The sequence below is a fragment of the Bombus vosnesenskii genome, unplaced genomic scaffold, assembly GCF_011952255.1.
Source record: "Bombus vosnesenskii isolate JDL3184/JDL3185 unplaced genomic scaffold, Bvos_JDL3184-5_v1.1 scf7180000015315, whole genome shotgun sequence".
NCBI lineage: Eukaryota > Metazoa > Arthropoda > Insecta > Hymenoptera > Apidae > Bombus > Bombus vosnesenskii.
The window spans coordinates 1-16,951 of record NW_022883934.1 but is presented as its reverse complement, the minus strand read 5'-3'; the positions used below and the strand labels follow the sequence as shown (position 1 = coordinate 16,951).

The following is a 16,951-nucleotide window of genomic DNA, read 5'->3' as shown; positions in this document are numbered from 1 at the left end:
CACTTGGTTTTTTCCCGAAGAATATTTCAAAAGGTGTCTTTCTTTCTATAGTATTCGCTAATATTCGATTTTTCAAGTATGCCGCTGTACAAACTATTTCCGGCCAGTACCTTTTATGTACTTTCGCTTCCGCTAACAGGCAACGCGCCATGTCCATCACTGTTCTATTATACCTTTCCGCTGTCCCGTTTAATTCATGTACGTATGTTGGGCAATTATTTATTCTTATACCTTTATCCCTAGCAAATTTATAAATTCGATTATTTAAATATCCTTTACCATTATCGCATCTTAATATTTTTAACCTCTTGCCCGTTAAATTTTCGGCTTCATTTACGAACTGTACGAAAGAATCAAAGGCCTCATCTTTTGATTTTATACAATAGATCCTAGCTATTTTACTATAATCATCGATAAATGAAATGAAATATTTTTCTCCATTGAATCCGGTAGTCTTAAAGGGACCACATACGACCGTATGAATAATTTCCATTATTTCCCTAGCCTTAGTTCGATTATTTTTGAAAAGTAAGTTATGCATTTTGCTTTCTATACACACCCTACGTTTCAAAGGTTCCTTTTCAAATTCATTCGGTATGCCAGTCACTAGCTGCTCTTTACCCAAAATCTCTAAATATTTAAAATTTACGTGTCCTAACATCCTATGCCATTTTTCCTTTTTACTCATACCACTACGTTCGGCGCTGTTTACTAAGTGCTTCTTCCCTTTCAATATACTTTTTATTCTATATGTCCCATTCTCTTTGAACGCTACAGCTGTAAGTTTATTATCCTCATCTATTACTTTCGCAATATTTCCTTTGGAAATAACCGTATTCTTATTGTCTGCTGGTTTACCTAAACTAATCAAATTTGCGGACATTTCTTTCGCGTAAAATACTTTCCTCATATTTATTTCATTTTGTTTTCCGAATGCTTCAAAATAACTTATAATATTCCCAACTTTTGTCGCTTTTATCGGTCTATTATGGCCTAAATATATATTTACCGGTTCTTTTAGGTCGATAGATTTATCGAAATAATTTATATTATTAATTATGTGATCGGTACAACCGCTATCTAATAGCCACACTATTTCGTTCTTACTTATTTCATTCGTCTCACTGCTGTTTGCTGCGTGCGCCGTTGCTGTCCATATGCCTGCTCTTGAGTTTCCATGCTCGCCCGTGCCGGTTCTTGACTGACGATGAAAATTTCCACGTCCTCTGCTCGTATTGCCTTTGTTCTCTCTTCCTCTGTTTCGACGCTTGTCGCCAACCGACTATCCTAGATTCTTCTAACATCTGGCAACAGTCTTTTGTCTCCACTAAGACCTTGACGCCCTCTGGCCCTTACACACACACTCTCATGTACAGTGTATGTATCATTTCCCTAACACAATTATCCCGCGTTAGGTTCAATCAGGTTAGTCCCACGCGAAATTGATCCAACCATGCGAAAACGAGTGTATTCTGATTTCTGTCGCAGATACTTCTGGCTAGTGCACTTCTTTTACGCTTCTCATCGCGACTTTTGACGACTAACGAAGATGTACGGCAGTCTGACCGTCTACATGAAAATGATCATGATTGCGGTCTGTGTACCGCCTGCCCTTCTTTATGTTCTTCCGTTAAAGACTGGTAAGTTGATACTGATTAATTATGCGATCGAAATCCTATATAATGGCTACAAAAAATATTTGCATCATTATTCTCGTTTCCTAATGAATCGCTGTTTTAATCAAGTTTTATATTGCATCAAATTTCTGTCGTTACACGAAAGTACTAAATTATAGAAAACTTGATATACACGGATTTAATTAATTGATAAATTAGTCAATATATAGGCATTATTATTTCACGTGAAATTTTACAACGTCAAAAACCTAACATTCCTGTACGAGCAGTATTAATCACAAATTGTGAGAATGCCTACTGATAAGGAAGAAAGATAATATAGAAAACGCAGACTTATGGAAAGAGAATCCCTGACGTTAGACACGAATACGCGATTTCACGAAATATTTTATGATATATCTAAGATAGAGAATATATATAGAGTACATATAAGTATATGTAATATCGGAAAATAAGGATAGAAATTTTTTTTCGATTACTTACAATTTATTAATATTAAATTGAATATACAAATATAAATTGGACAGAGAACGATATTTAACGGAAACTAAATGCAATACTCGTATCTATATCAAATAACTTTACAGTTATTTGATCACTCTCGTCACAACGAATCTAACACACACACTCTCTCTCTCTAACAACTCTATCAATTCTCACGACTCTACTCTTCGACGACTCAATTAGCTCTGATCTTCGCCAATACACTCCTGCCCGGTCGTGCTCGCTCTTGCTCTCGTCCTCTCACACACACACACACGCACACTTTTCGGCTCACATACTCTGGCCTCTCGATTGCCACTCCTTGAAATATGAAACCGTACCTCTGTTTTGACGCTGCTTATCCTTTCTCGCGTCGCTGTTACTAGGCGCTCTTGGATGTAAACAAACCACGAAAGACGACGTACACGGTGTTTTCTAATTTCAGCCGATCTCCAATCAAAGCTATTCTACGATATTACAATCGGCCTTTCCTGACAATCACATCTGCCCTCAGATGTGCTCATCAGCGCCGCTCGCACTTACATCACTATCGTCAGCATTCCACCATTTCATGTGATCGGCTGCCGTGAAAGTTGTACGTGGCCCTTCCCGCTACCCCTCTCGCTGCACTATGTATCGGTCATTTTGCAGGACTTTTATCACCCGATACGGTCCAAGAAACTTCGGATGCAGCTTTAGCCCGGGACCCTTCTGCATCCTCTCGATCGCCACTAGATCTCCCGTCCTGTATGCTGTCGTCTTCTTGCGTCTCTTGTTATACGTCCACTTGTCTCGGGCTTGGATCTCTTCGATCCGTCTCTTTGCGTCTGTACGCAACTGATCTCGTTCCTCTTGAAACACCACGGCCTGTTCGCCCTCGATGCTATTGCTCTTCTTTCGCTCTTCCTCTATCTTCCTTTCCGTTGTTTGTTTACACGTTTCACTCTTGTCAGGGGCTTTGATCGTCGTGGCAGCGTCGTGACATTTTCGTAGGCTCGGTTCGTACATGGAAGACGCTAACAACTTACCATCTACCGAGACTATGATCTCTTCTTTTTCGAAGGTCTTCACGTTCATCGTGTCCTCGACAATCCCATCGTCGTCCTCGTCATCCACATCCTCTGTATATCGAATCTTCGTATCGATATTATTGGAGGGATTCCGCACGTGCGACTTCCCTTGTCTTTTCGTTCGCCTTGTATTCACTCTCTTCGAGTCTATCCGAAAACTTGAAACAACCCTCACACCCGCAACGCTATCCTTCTCAGTAAATTCGCAAATATCATCAACAACATCCTGTTGCTGTTGTTTAGCCAGATTCTTCCTCCTCGTGATGTTCGCTAAGTCCTCCTGCTGGCCGCAAGAATCCGACGAGGACACCATCTCGTGGTCCACTTTACCAATCACCACGTATCTTGCCACTATTCTCCGTTCCTCCGACACTTGCTGCGCAGCTGCCCGATACTTCTTCAAAACTTCTGCCAACTCTTCTTTATTTTCTTCCAATTGCGACAGTAGCTCAGTTCGTTCGCGACTAGCTACATTAACACGATTTTCTGTTTCGGAACGTTGCCGCAGTGCTTCCTGCAATGAAGCCTGCGTCTCATTCGGTTCTTGCTCCAGTGCCTGTTTCGCTTTAACTGCAACTGCTCTAGCGCATTCTGCATCTTCTAACTGGTTCTTCAGCTGTGCTACTTCCTCCTCCGTTTTGCTACCAAATGTTAACTCCTCAAGCTCTTGGCCCAATGTCCGCAATCCTTTTTCCTTCAATTCGATTTCCAATCTTGCGTCACTAAGGTTCTGTTCTATGGTAAACTACTCCGCGATCGCGATTTCTTTTTCTCTAGCTAATCTTTTACGTTGCGCTTTCTCTTGCCGCAGATCGTTCATTAGATTCTGAGTTTCTGAATCAAATTTGCGCTGTTTCTTTTCCAGAAGATTATTCCTAGCTGTTTGTTCTTCCAACAGTAGTCTCAAGTCGTGCATCTCGCCATTCAGACTTTGCACGCGTCGTTTCCATTGTCCAACAACCTGACGTTGTTCCTCGACCTCTTCGTAAGCATCAGCTAATTTCTTCTCCAATTGCTTCTTAAATCCAACCAGTTGCTCAAGATCATCCTCATGTTGCTGGGCACTTACTACATTTTCAAATTCATTCCTCAACGCTCTCTTTAGCTTTGCCCAGAACTTCGCGCATCGCTCTTGTCGTACGAAGGCCTGAGCGGAGCCTGCGAGTAATTTCTTAGCATAGGTCACCACGTGGGCGTCTGACCAACCACACACTTCTGCCATTTCCTCGAAGTCTTTCACCCACTGATTTACACTCAGCAGATCATCCCCGCTGAATTTCTCTAATGAGTCTTCCACGTCTTTAAGACTCAACATCGAACCTTCTGGCGATACTCATCGCGGTCCTGATTCACCGCTCGCGTGCCTCTCCTGTATTCTCGCGCGCCTTGTTTGTCGTCCTCGCCTTCACTTTCGTCGGAGCTCTCTTCTTCCGACGATACATCGTCTCCTTCTAGGGCCGCCTGTAGCCGCGCGCGTAGTTCGGGTTTTCTTCCCGTTACCTTCAACCCCAAGCTAGCGAGACGCGCTCTCAGCTCTTTCGTCCTCAGCTTCTCGAGGTCTTTGTCACAGACGAAATTCGAGCAACTGTATATAACAAACCGAAATTCCGAACGCCTCATCGCATGTGACCGTCCGGTCAGCACCCGTTCTCAGCCGCCTGAGTGGCATTCGATCACTCCAGCCGTTCTCCGAATTTTACGCTAAGTATAAACAAAACCTTCTCCCACTCCAACGAATGGAAGAATATAAATGCTCCCTTCAAAATCATCCAGTCAATCTAATAAAAAAATTCTTAACTAATCCAAGTATCGAAAGTGTATCATCGCGAACCGAAAAAATTGTATAAATTGAGTAAAAAATAAAAAGAACTTAATCTCCTTTTCGGAAATTAACAAGTTCCTTATTTTTACCTTAATTTTACACAACATCTTCAACGTTCGCCATTTTATTCTATTCTTTTTCTACTCCCGCACAAATAGCTCCGTTAAATCGTGTCGTTTTCTGTCCTATTCAACCCCGGCTGAGCCCCCACTTGTAATATCGGAAAATAAGGATAGAAATTTTTTTTCGATTACTTACAATTTATTAATATTAAATTGAATATACAAATATAAATTGGACAGAGAACGATATTTAACGGAAACTAAATGCAATACTCGTATCTATATCAAATAACTTTACAGTTATTTGATCACTCTCGTCACAACGAATCTAACACACACACACTCTCTCTCTAACAACTCTATCAATTCTCACGACTCTACTCTTCGACGACTCAATTAGCTCTGATCTTCGCCGCGCTTCGAACCCTTAGGAGTAGATCGACCAGGTTTGCACGCTCTGTTCGACCTGGCAACCAGCACAGATCTCGCACCGGATATAGGCGGATTCATCTGTACGAGCTTACTCCTCAGCTCCTCCAGCGTCAAATCCTCTTCACCCGACAATCGTTCGTCGTTCTACGATATTACAGTATATATAGAGTAAGAATATATATAGAGTATATATAAGTACCAAAAATACATCCTAAGACGTGTGTGCGATCTACGCTGTATGGGACGTGTTATAAATGGTTTCCGCCACTCAACCGCATTTGAATTTGTGAACACGATCGAACAATTGACACGAATTATTAATTCCCGTCTCTACTCTAGTAACGATTTGCTTTGGAACGAGGTCGAATCGTTCTGATTCCGCGCATGATTAACAAATAATTACAGAGGACATCAATTACTTGGATGGTGTTCGCCATTTCAACGTAGCATCGATGACATCCGGTAATTGGACTCAAAGTGATTTGCTTAAACCGATTAATTTGATCAAACCAACCAATTACTTTAATTAATGCAAGCTGTACTCGAGATTCGCGCATCTTGTGTATACACACCGGGTCAGACAAAAGTTTTCATTCATCCCAGTAGAACTTTCGTAGTCCTTGAGGACGAGTGTCGCTTCTCGTGCATCTAAAGTTTCGTTCAAATTAGCCGATTTATTTGAATTCGATCGACTGGAAACCTCTTTGTCACTGTGAATTTGTTACTTAATTGATACTCTTATAAGCCTTTGTCCTTTAAGCTCTTACATCCATTTTTAATTAGTCAAGTCGTTTGACTTTTCACAAGTATTTTGAAACTATTTTACTAGCGCGAATCTACTTTTTTTACTTGAGATTATCTGCTATTTTTATTGAAATGTATATGTACGTATATACACTTTTGAATTTTAGCCTTCTATTATTCTTATATCCTTTAAACGTCATTTCAAGCTTCAGGCGACTTTAACTCAAATAGCTCGATTTCAAGTTCTAACGTATACTGTAAAGCACACTTGCGAAGTGAAACAGTAAACACGATATGAAAACTCTCTCCCCAGTAAGAAATCGAATATCCAATTTCAATCGTGCTTCATCGATGAAGCATCAATGCTACGTAGAAGCATTGTGGCAGCCGCAATGCGGATCCGTTGCGGATCCGAACAAAAATTTCCTGGCACGATCGTTTTCGTAACGCTATTAGCCGTTTCAGTATCAGGGATGTTTTAAAAATCCGTATCGGATTGTCGAAACATACCGTTCAACGCGTTCACGCTTCACTTCATCAGCTATATCAGAAACGTTACACTAAAGAGTCAAAAGGTTGCCAAATATTCGTGCTTTACCTTTTGTTTGTGTGACGTTCTGTAATTGGTTTTCCAATTCAAGAGGTAATTTATACATTAGTTTTTTCTTTATTTGGTTTACGATTATTTGAAAGAAAAGTAATTACGAGAGGAAACTCTGATAGACTAGTGACAAGCTACGTTCGGAACCGAGCGCGTTGTGAATTGACAATCGTAACCAAACATCGCGACACAGTTCACCACACTACGCGTACAGCATGATCACGCTGAGTGGCGTTGAAACGGTTAACGTAACTGCGCGTACGACCGTCGAATGGCAAAGATATTCAAGCTGAGAATCGTCTTCAGATGCTATAGACGACAACTGTACTGACTTTCAAGGAGAAACCATTCGACATGGTCTTATGCTTGTGCCGGGACCTGCGGTTTGCAGTCTCTGCATCTGCTATCATTCGAAGCCGAAGTGGTGCCAGGTGATCTCATGCAAACCACCCGTAGTGAGTATATGCTCATTACTTAAACACTTAACACAACCAGAGAGAAACTAAAGTACACCGTTAACGCTTGCACGCTGGTCGTTAAAGCACATGCTACGCGAATAGGGTACACAGCGATTCATCTAACTTGCCTTGAATTACTTTTACAAAGAGAAACATGGACAGGAATAATTTTTTGTTACGAGTCGTTTAATTTATTCGTTCGTTAGGACGATTGGTCTGACAAATTCAAAGTCTTGTTCCGTATAAATACTTTTAAACAAGCACGTCATAAGCTTTGTATATTTTTTTTATCGCAACGAAGAAAGTTCAGAGAAATGTTGAAATTATTAATTACAAAAGAAGACATTTACGTTGTAAAAATGTTAGCGAAAACATTTGTGAAAAAGTTACTTTGTTATAAATTCTACAAAAAGAAATATTGAAAATCACGTCCCATTTATTCAGTTGCACGTATGAAAAGCATTTTGCATTCGCGCAAAAAATCCCTTAAGGATACATATTTTACAATAATTGGAGTGTCAAAGTTATTACGCGGATTGGCGTGCCTTAACCACGTGCCTTTTAATGAAACTAGGTTATTCATTTGTTATTCGTTCCTAACTTTCAACTTTATGATTTTTGCGGAATAAAATTTTATATTCCGGTTCAGTTTATAAATGATTCATTTTGAATTTAATAAAATTAGAGTTACAGCAGTGCAATTTAACAAAGAACAAATAATCATTTGTACTTTATTAAAATGTTCTTTTAGCGTCTCGTTTTAATATTTCTCTAATAATATTTTGTTAACCGTTATATTTAAATGAAGGTTTTCAAAGCAGAGACGTACATTAACGTAGGAAATGGACGTACATTTATAATGAGAATTCAGAAGCAAAAATATTTCATACAAAAATAAATATTCCCCATGTGTAAATAGCTACGTTATGACTTTTATATGTATCTAACTTCTTTCCATGCAAGGTAACGTATATTTGCATCTGTGCTTCTTCGCTTCTGAGTAGTAAAACCTGGCATTCATGCGGCTGATAGGTAGTTACGCGCTGACAACGAAAAACATAAAATGAATAAAAAACATGAGCCATCCTATAAAAAAAATAAAGCTGCTTTTATCTTTCATTACATATTCGTCAGAATATTGTTAATAAATATTTAAGTTCAGATTTCAGCTTAAATAAATGCATAGGATTGGACATTTATTTATATATGTATCTGTGAACGCTTTTTGACATAAAATTTTTATAACGACTAAAATGACATATTCCGATATTAAATTAATTTGATGAGAATAAAAACTGAATTTTTTAAACGAGATTTTGTATGAAGTTACATTTATTGGGAAAAATTCATTCTTTTATAATATGATAAAACGAGACTCATAGTCTGTATAAATCATTTCATGGAATATTATGTGTATGTACATGTGTTCTACGCTTTTATTATAAAAATGCTAAATGAACATAACGATCAAATGCATCGACAAATGCATTGAACATATCGATTGTTATTTTGAAAAATTGATTATCTTTTATTTGTTTCGAACTACAAATTGATTGAGACATTCGTGTTTGCTAAATTGCGAATTTAACGCAATGAAGTCGTCTGAATGCCTTGCGAGCATGTAAATATAGCGTCGAATTAACAGGTCAATTACTTGAGGTTGGAACTGAAAGAAAGAGAAAGATGGAGGAGGTCTTGCCTTTGAATGCTGGACACTTCTAAAGCCCACAGTTCGCTGAAATTGCCAGAGAATTCAATTAAATGGCAAATTAAACCATTGAACTGAATCTGTTTCCAATCGTGAGCTTGGAGGTTCTACCCTTTGAATTTTTAAACCAGTCAACCTTCTTTTGTACGTATGGTAACGAATATAATTCATAAACTAATGAGGTGTGTAATTCAATTGAAAGCTCTTTTCACTGAATTCAGGTTAGACTAAGAAAAATGATATAATAACGAAATTATCAATTTACAATTTATAGAGCGTATACTTTATTCGAAAGTGAAGTTTATTACTGCAAATATTAGTTGGCTATTTATAGCCTGTTTGAAAAGGTGATTTAATTTCGATTGATTTTCGATAAGTTTTTGTTGGTTTACTCAGGTTAATTAATCTCCAATAAAATAGAAATACCAATCCGGCAGTATAATTGCTTTCTTGCTTATTACTTTTTTACTAATTAGCGATGCACGATTTCAGACCAGTAAATATTTTTCCATCGGGAGAAGTCAGGTTGAGAGATGCAAGATTTATACGCTCGTTCTGTCAGTTATCCCAGTGTCTGTTACGCGATAGAAAATGAACGAACTGAATAATAAATGCATTATCGGCATGAAGATTGCTTGATGTAGGCCACCGCTTTTTTTCTATCCTTCCGATACCATTTTTCTTTTTTTTTTTTTTTTTGCGAAACACTTTGCTAGTCGTGAGAAGCAGCAATTCCCTTCTGCGAATCAATTACGGTTCACGAGAAATTGTATTATAGCCTGGAACGTATTCAAATTATCTTCAATTATTCTCGGCTGTTTCCATTTCCATTCGTCTCTTACGTAAGTACTCGTTTGATGTACGTACATAGTGAGACAATAATCGTTAACACCTTTAATGTCTTCAGTATTATAGAATAAGACGCGAAAATGCGTTGAAACCTGACTTTTAGATTCGCGAGACTCTATAAGGCTTCGAAAGTCTCTTGTTTCAGGCCGAATAAAAAATTGTAGATGAAGAATTACATTGCGAGGTCTGTTAAGGAAAATTTTAAATCGTATCGTTGTAATAGGATTATTTCAGCGAGGGAAATTACGTGTTGCGTGCGAAGCCACGAGCTTTCTTTCAGACTAATATACATAATTGTCCTATCGAAATTTCCATCTAAACCGTTGCGCTCACACGTGGATTTTGCATTTCAATTTTCTTACTTACAGTCCAGTCCAGTGAGACCAAGTTAAATTTTTCAGCCCTCCGAGGTAGAATATGTTTTATAGAGAGACGTACAACGCCATGAAGGGGAGACAGATCAATAAATTGGGTTATCTTTAAATTACTGACAATCATTTCATCGACGCGGTTTCACCGACACCGAGTCCCCCGGCAACGTCTGTCAAAGCTTATTTACCGATACACTGAAATCAACCACAATCATTTTACCGACCTCTTCCCTTGCTGACAGTTATTATACTCGCTGTCATATGTTATCGTTGATTATACATCTTTATTTACAAATTCGTTCCTGTGTATAACGAAACAAAGGAAGAAACGAAAATGATACGTTTCATGACGCATTGTTAAATTATTAATTAACGAGAGTTACATATCTACATGAATGCTTTGAAATGTCAGTTATAATTCATGAAAATGGATACAAGCCATTTTACTATACATAAATAGAATTATAAAGACATGTTACGTACTAATGCTTTTACGAAATATATTTCTGTATACGTTTGACGTTTCTGTATTATTCCTTATGTGCTTTCTGCTCTTGTGTTTAGCTCGTCGGAAGTAAAAATACGTTAGGCGAATCAGCTAATCTATTCGAGCGTTTCAATGGCTCAGTCTTCTCTTATGCAACTACCAAAAGAGAAGATAAGTCTTTGGTTATACAACATTTCATAACGTCCAAAGTAACGGGGCACTAATTAGTTGAAACTTTAAGACAGACCAGATATCAGTCATCGTCCGTAAATACATTTATTACGATCGTTTAAAGTTTAAAGAAACACCGTTATAAGGTCGTAATACGAGACAAAGCGATTCAGAACTCGAATTCATTTGTTGGAACGACGCCATGGGCAAAAGTAGATAATGGAAAACTTTCTTCCAAAGACCATTTGATAGCGCCGACGTAATCAAGAGTGTGACGATATTGCCAGAGACGTTTCTGCAAATAGAAGACTAACTTATTTACGAATTGCCGTAACACGATTGCCGCTGGTAGTATGGTTAGTAATCGCTTTATTGAATTTTCGCTTGATGTGACATCGTCGAGAGTTTCTAGCGAAATTCTTCTTCCAGTAAAACTATGTTTCTACAGCAATGGCTGTAATTTTCGAGTTACCGTTTGCGAAGAAATCTTTTTCTTTGTTACGTGTAATAGATTATTTTTAAGTTTTAAATTACATTGGTAACCTTCTATAATTTATTACTCGAAGGTGGTAATTTTTTCTTAAATAGTTTGTTTTTCCTATAATTATTTTACTACAGAATCCTCAAAAACATGATGTATGTATATATATCCTGAAATATTATCAGTCTATTGTCAAGTTATAGAACATTATGGAAATTGCCAATTAAAGTCATAAAAAACAAAAAATAAGGAAGTTCGTTAAAATATGTGATTTTCCAATCAAGATATAGAATTTATTCGAGTAATATAGATTACGGTAGAGATGGTGACGGTAACAATGAGTGGACTGATTCTTCGTGCGAAAACAAATTGGAAGCGCAGAGCGATGTATTGTTTCAGCGAATATCGATTTTAAAGCACGGTTTTAAAGCACGGTATAATCAATTTTTTTACATAAAATTATATTGTATAGGCTATTGTTATTTAAACATTTTAAATTGGATGGTTTTTACATATGCTAAAAAAATGGAAAATGATGATGATGAATCAATGACACGTAGAAAATTATAATCTATTGTATTGCTGTTATCTAATGGTGTCGTAGTTGACTGTATGGTGAATGTATCTAATGGTGTTGTAGTTGACTGTATGTTGTTCAATATTGCTATGAAACTCTTCTGATTCATTGTCACTTATACGAAGGATGGAAGGATACGAAATTGATAAAATTATTAATAATATTTACGAAGAGAAAGTAAACTGTTGGATATATGACAAAATAATTGTATTTTAAATAAGAGACTGGTCAGCGTGGTTATTTTGTTTACGAAATCAAACGAATTTAATGAATGTAATGGTAAGGAAGTAACTATAAGTGGCTGTTAAACTATTTTTATGCTTGAAAAGTAATTCGCAAAGTAATGTAAAGCAGTTCTACTGAGTTGTACATAACCTCTTTCAGAATTTGTTCTTAACCTCTTGCTTCATAACTTCCTTAATTATACTCTTCAAACTTATTGACTACTTCGATGTTGTTACGAACAGAAACTGATAAAATATTAATCTTAAATATAGATTGAAATGAAAGCTTGTCACGTAAATATATATATATGTACTACTTACTCAAACTATGGATCACATAACCTATACAAAAAAAAAAAAAATTATTGTACACTATAAAGCAAGAGGTTAAATCTTTAATCTGTTAAGAATTAAATTTTTTATTGTAACTGCGAAAATTATAAAAGTACCAAGCGAAGCAAGTACTGAATATATGCGGAATATGAATCGCTCAACGAACCAAAGAGCGGCTCAGTGACAAAATTAGTAAAGTAAAGACCACAAATATTACAACATTATATTCTACCACAAAATAATTCTCTATACAAAAAAGGTACACAACGAATCGATTTTTCACAACGATAAGAGTCAACAGAACCAATCAAGACCAGGCGAGACTCTCATAAGACAACGATATCAGAGGGATCAAATCAGCGACTTCAATCTATGTTACAGAGTATAGTTATCAAGAAAAATTGCTCTTTTCATGAAAAGTATGGTAATGATACTCTTATAATACGTTGTATATCTGGCAGTCGGATGTGCCCGTGGCCATCGGAAATGTAAAGACGACGCTTTTAGAAAGTGATAGCGCCATCGCGTTTTAAAAACGCGTTAGAAGAAGGACGGTTTCGCTATTCAAGGCGAATCGAAAAGTGTGCGTGTTGCGAAAATCAGAGTTGATCGAGACGTCGAAGCATAGAGTCGTTAGAATTGAGTTGCGAGTGTTGTCGAGTGTTAGAGTTGCTAGTGGGAGAGAGAGAGAGAGAGAGAGTTACCAAATAGTTGTCAAGTTATTTGTTGTAAATACGAGCGTTGCATTTAGTTTTCCTGTTAATCAAACATCGTTTCTCTGTCTAACTAATATCTGTATTTTCAATCCATTATTAATAAATTATAATTAATCGGACAAAATTACACCTTTAATATATTCCGATATTACATTACCGTGATGTAATATTTATCATGCTTATTTTGTACGTAAAACGAATCGTTGGAATATTCCCGAAGCTAACGAAGCATTTCCCAAAAGTTAAACCAAAGAAATTAACGCGAATAGTTAAGTGAAATTTTTCCATTAACTTGCTGACCAACCGGCAAATAAAAAATCATAAAAATTGTTTCAATGTGTTGAGGTCACGCATAACTTCTTTTTTCATTGACGATTACCAAACAGATAAAATTTCGAAATTGTACGAAGGCCACGTGACCAGATCGTATTGGAATTTGAAGTGCATGGAAAAAGACAACTCGAAGTACAAACCTTGAGCTGTACTACTCGAAGTACAAACGTGAACTAATGGATGCAGAAAAGCAATTAACGCCAAACATCCGAACAGCATCTTGGAGCCCGTCATTGTTCTGAAATAAAAGAAGTGACGAATTAAAAAGACGCAGGACTAATAATAATAAAGGAAACTTAGTTCGTATTATAAATTGAATTTACATCAGAAAAGAAGCACGATCAAGCGAAACAGATCGTAGAAATGACAAATATCATCGATATACGTTTCAGTGTAATATCACTTTTGAAAATTATTTAGTTTAATACGATCGTATTCATCGCTCTGAAACTTTCATTGTGCTGCAATTTGTGCTGCGTCTTTTTAATTTCTCTATCTTTCTGTGTTTTCGGAAAAATTACTTGAAAGATTAAGAATTGCTTGCCTTATTTTATTTTCGATTAGTTAGGATTTGATTATTCCAGGTAAGGTTTATTATTTATAACAGGTTTTATCACTTGTTTATTATTTAGGAGTTTGTTATTTTAGGATTAGTACCTTTTAGGATTTCTTATCCTTCGAGTTTCTGTTTCAGATATCTAGGTCTATTTCAAGATGTTTTATTACATTAGGATTATTTATTCGATTAAGATAATTTAAGAGTTTCACAATGTACAAAGAAATAATCGCGTGAAATTTAGATTTATGCTTTAAACGTATTAAACACGCGGTAATTTCAATGTCTATAGCCTCGAACGTGTTCTGATTAGTTGTGTCATTGTCTGTGACATTGAAATCACAAAAATCCATTGCAAGTGTGCTGTCATGCAATGTGGATGTAATTGGGTTTTTTGGGTATTTCCTGTATCATCTGATTTGTACAGTACTATTTTAACGCAAGGACAGGAAACTTATTATATATTTCCCGTCCATTATTTGAATCGTTGTGAAGTGTAACGAATTATATTCGATTCGAGGAGATGTTAATGAATTACCCATTTCATATGTAATTACATGGAAATAAAAATCATTGCAAAAATAATTGATCTAATGACAACGGAATTTCCAATATTTGTTTGTTTCGTCACGTCTTTTTCATAATATATCTTTTATAGGTATGTGATTTATTAATCGTTCGAATGGAAATAATTATTCGTATAATATTCAAATGATTCTAACCATAAAATAAATTAAAACGATACCTGTAATGCAATCTGCGTATGACGTCAACCTCGATCTATGCTTATACAAGAAATTTTATCAATCAATGACTAGATATACAATAATCAAATATTATAAAATTTCCTGAAAGCCTTTAGGTGTTAATATTAAGATGTTAATATCTTTAATATTTGCAAGTTATTGTTTAGCGCTAATTAGTTAGAATGTAACAAGTGGTGTACCAGAATTGAGATAATTAAGCCACACGAACAATCTTATTTAGATCTTTTTAATTTTTTAATTCTCTTTTGCTCTAATACTTCGTAAAATTAATCTTCATTAGCTACTACACTTCATAGAATAACAAGAGATAATTTTTCTTATATAACGTTTCATTCATAAAATCTATCATTAAAGTATATCTTCATAAAAATATCATTCCATACTAACGGTATATTTGGTGTCATACGAGATAACAGTTACCAGTGATGACATATGTAAGTTTATAAAGATATCTCGTTTTATTATATATTAAAAGAATGTACTTATTGCTGCTATATTTCAGATGAAAAAAAGGAGGCAATGATTTTACAGTAAAATCGTTCGTTTATAACTGATTCATTTACATTTCATGATAATACTGTGCATTCTGAATATGCTATGATTTGGTTTAAAATAATAAATAGTCCATTCTTGCATACTATTGCTCCAGCTTTACTTGTATTTCCGATATTGGTATAAATAGAAAGACAATTAATGTCGTTCGAGTCTATTTTCGGCACATTTATATTACGTTTAATCCATATAGTTATTATATGAGACATAGTATCGTAAAATTTGGAAGAATAAAACGTTCGTACAGGAAGTACATTTTATAAGAACTCCAACAAATCTGCGTGTTCACCTAAAATACAAACTGATAGTGATTGTTCATAAGTTTATATACATTATCTAATGTCAATCGAAGGTATCAATTCTTTTTCTCCATAAGAGTACTTTTTCATTTATATGTGTTCAAAAATACGTTCAACCGTGAAGCATATGTCACCTACAACGAAAAAGAGTTTTCCTATACTTAATATTTCCTTTATATACCTATGAAAGTCTATTCTTCGCGTAGTATGAAATTATGAATAAATCTGGAATATTGTTCAATCTGAAAAGAAAAATAACTTATTGACATCATTCATTGATACGAGATTCAGAATGTTTGTTTTGTCTTGCAGAAAAAGAAGGCAGCCCTCCCTTTCTTTTAATGTGAAATAGAAAGCGAAAATTTGAAAACAGATTTTTTGGAAATTTACTTGCAAATATCGTTTTCAATATCGTGATTTTCTTCCCAATGGTACTGTACTTTCAAATTTTCCAGTATCCCTCTAAAAACAAAAAGTCGAACCTCGTTATTATTAACATAGGCATTACAAGGAAGAGAAGTATTAGAAAGCAGCTCCTTTTTATTATGGATTTCTTTATAATCATGTAAATAAGAAATTCCGGAAATTTTTTCCTAAACAATTTAATTCTTGTGTTTTGATTGATAATTATTACACTACATACTAACTTTTCGCATACTGTTCGCGTCTAACAATTTCCTAATAATAACTACTTCAAAATAACATATGTTCTTGCACGAATTCAAAAGTACGTATGATACAATTACAATTGATTCTAAAATAATAATTATTTAAAGATATTAAGATACTAATTAAACGGTTCACTATATTTCAAAATCTGGAACAACAAATTTTTATTTATAAAAAATGAAACTGTGTTTATATATTCTTTGTCATGATGCTATTTCTTATTACCATGTCGACATTTTTTAAAATTCATTTTGTTATCTCTACGCAATATGAAAATTCATGTACTGCTTAATATTTTTTACATATTATCCATCCACCGCATGATATCTCCTGAAAAATCAAAATATTAATGTTATATTATTACAATGCTTCTTAAATTTCAATTTTTGACAAATTTGAAATCCAATATATTTTGCACAATTATTATTTATCAAAAAATTCCAAGTTAGTAACTTTCTTTTCAAATGGCAAATAACATATACTTTTACTTACCTGTAAGTTTTTGTTCCTAATCATCATTTCCTCTTATAGAACACATCATTATTGTTC

The 16,951-nt window shown here is 35.5% G+C and overlaps 1 protein-coding gene across 1 annotated transcript; it reads right to left on the bottom strand.

Annotated features, from left to right (window-relative positions):
* Nucleotides 1-3,888: 3,888 nt before the first annotated feature.
* LOC117241137 (unconventional myosin-XVIIIa-like) lies at nt 3,889-13,581 on the bottom strand. Its single transcript, XM_033507106.1, has 3 exons — nt 13,577-13,581; nt 10,458-10,461; nt 3,889-4,510 (listed from the first exon to the last, which is right to left on the bottom strand). The coding sequence occupies exon 3, from the start codon at nt 4,503-4,505 to the stop codon at nt 3,936-3,938; it is 570 nt and encodes a 189-aa protein (XP_033362997.1). The 5' UTR covers nt 4,506-4,510; nt 10,458-10,461; nt 13,577-13,581; the 3' UTR covers nt 3,889-3,935.
* Between the last annotated feature and the right edge of the window lie 3,370 nt (nt 13,582-16,951).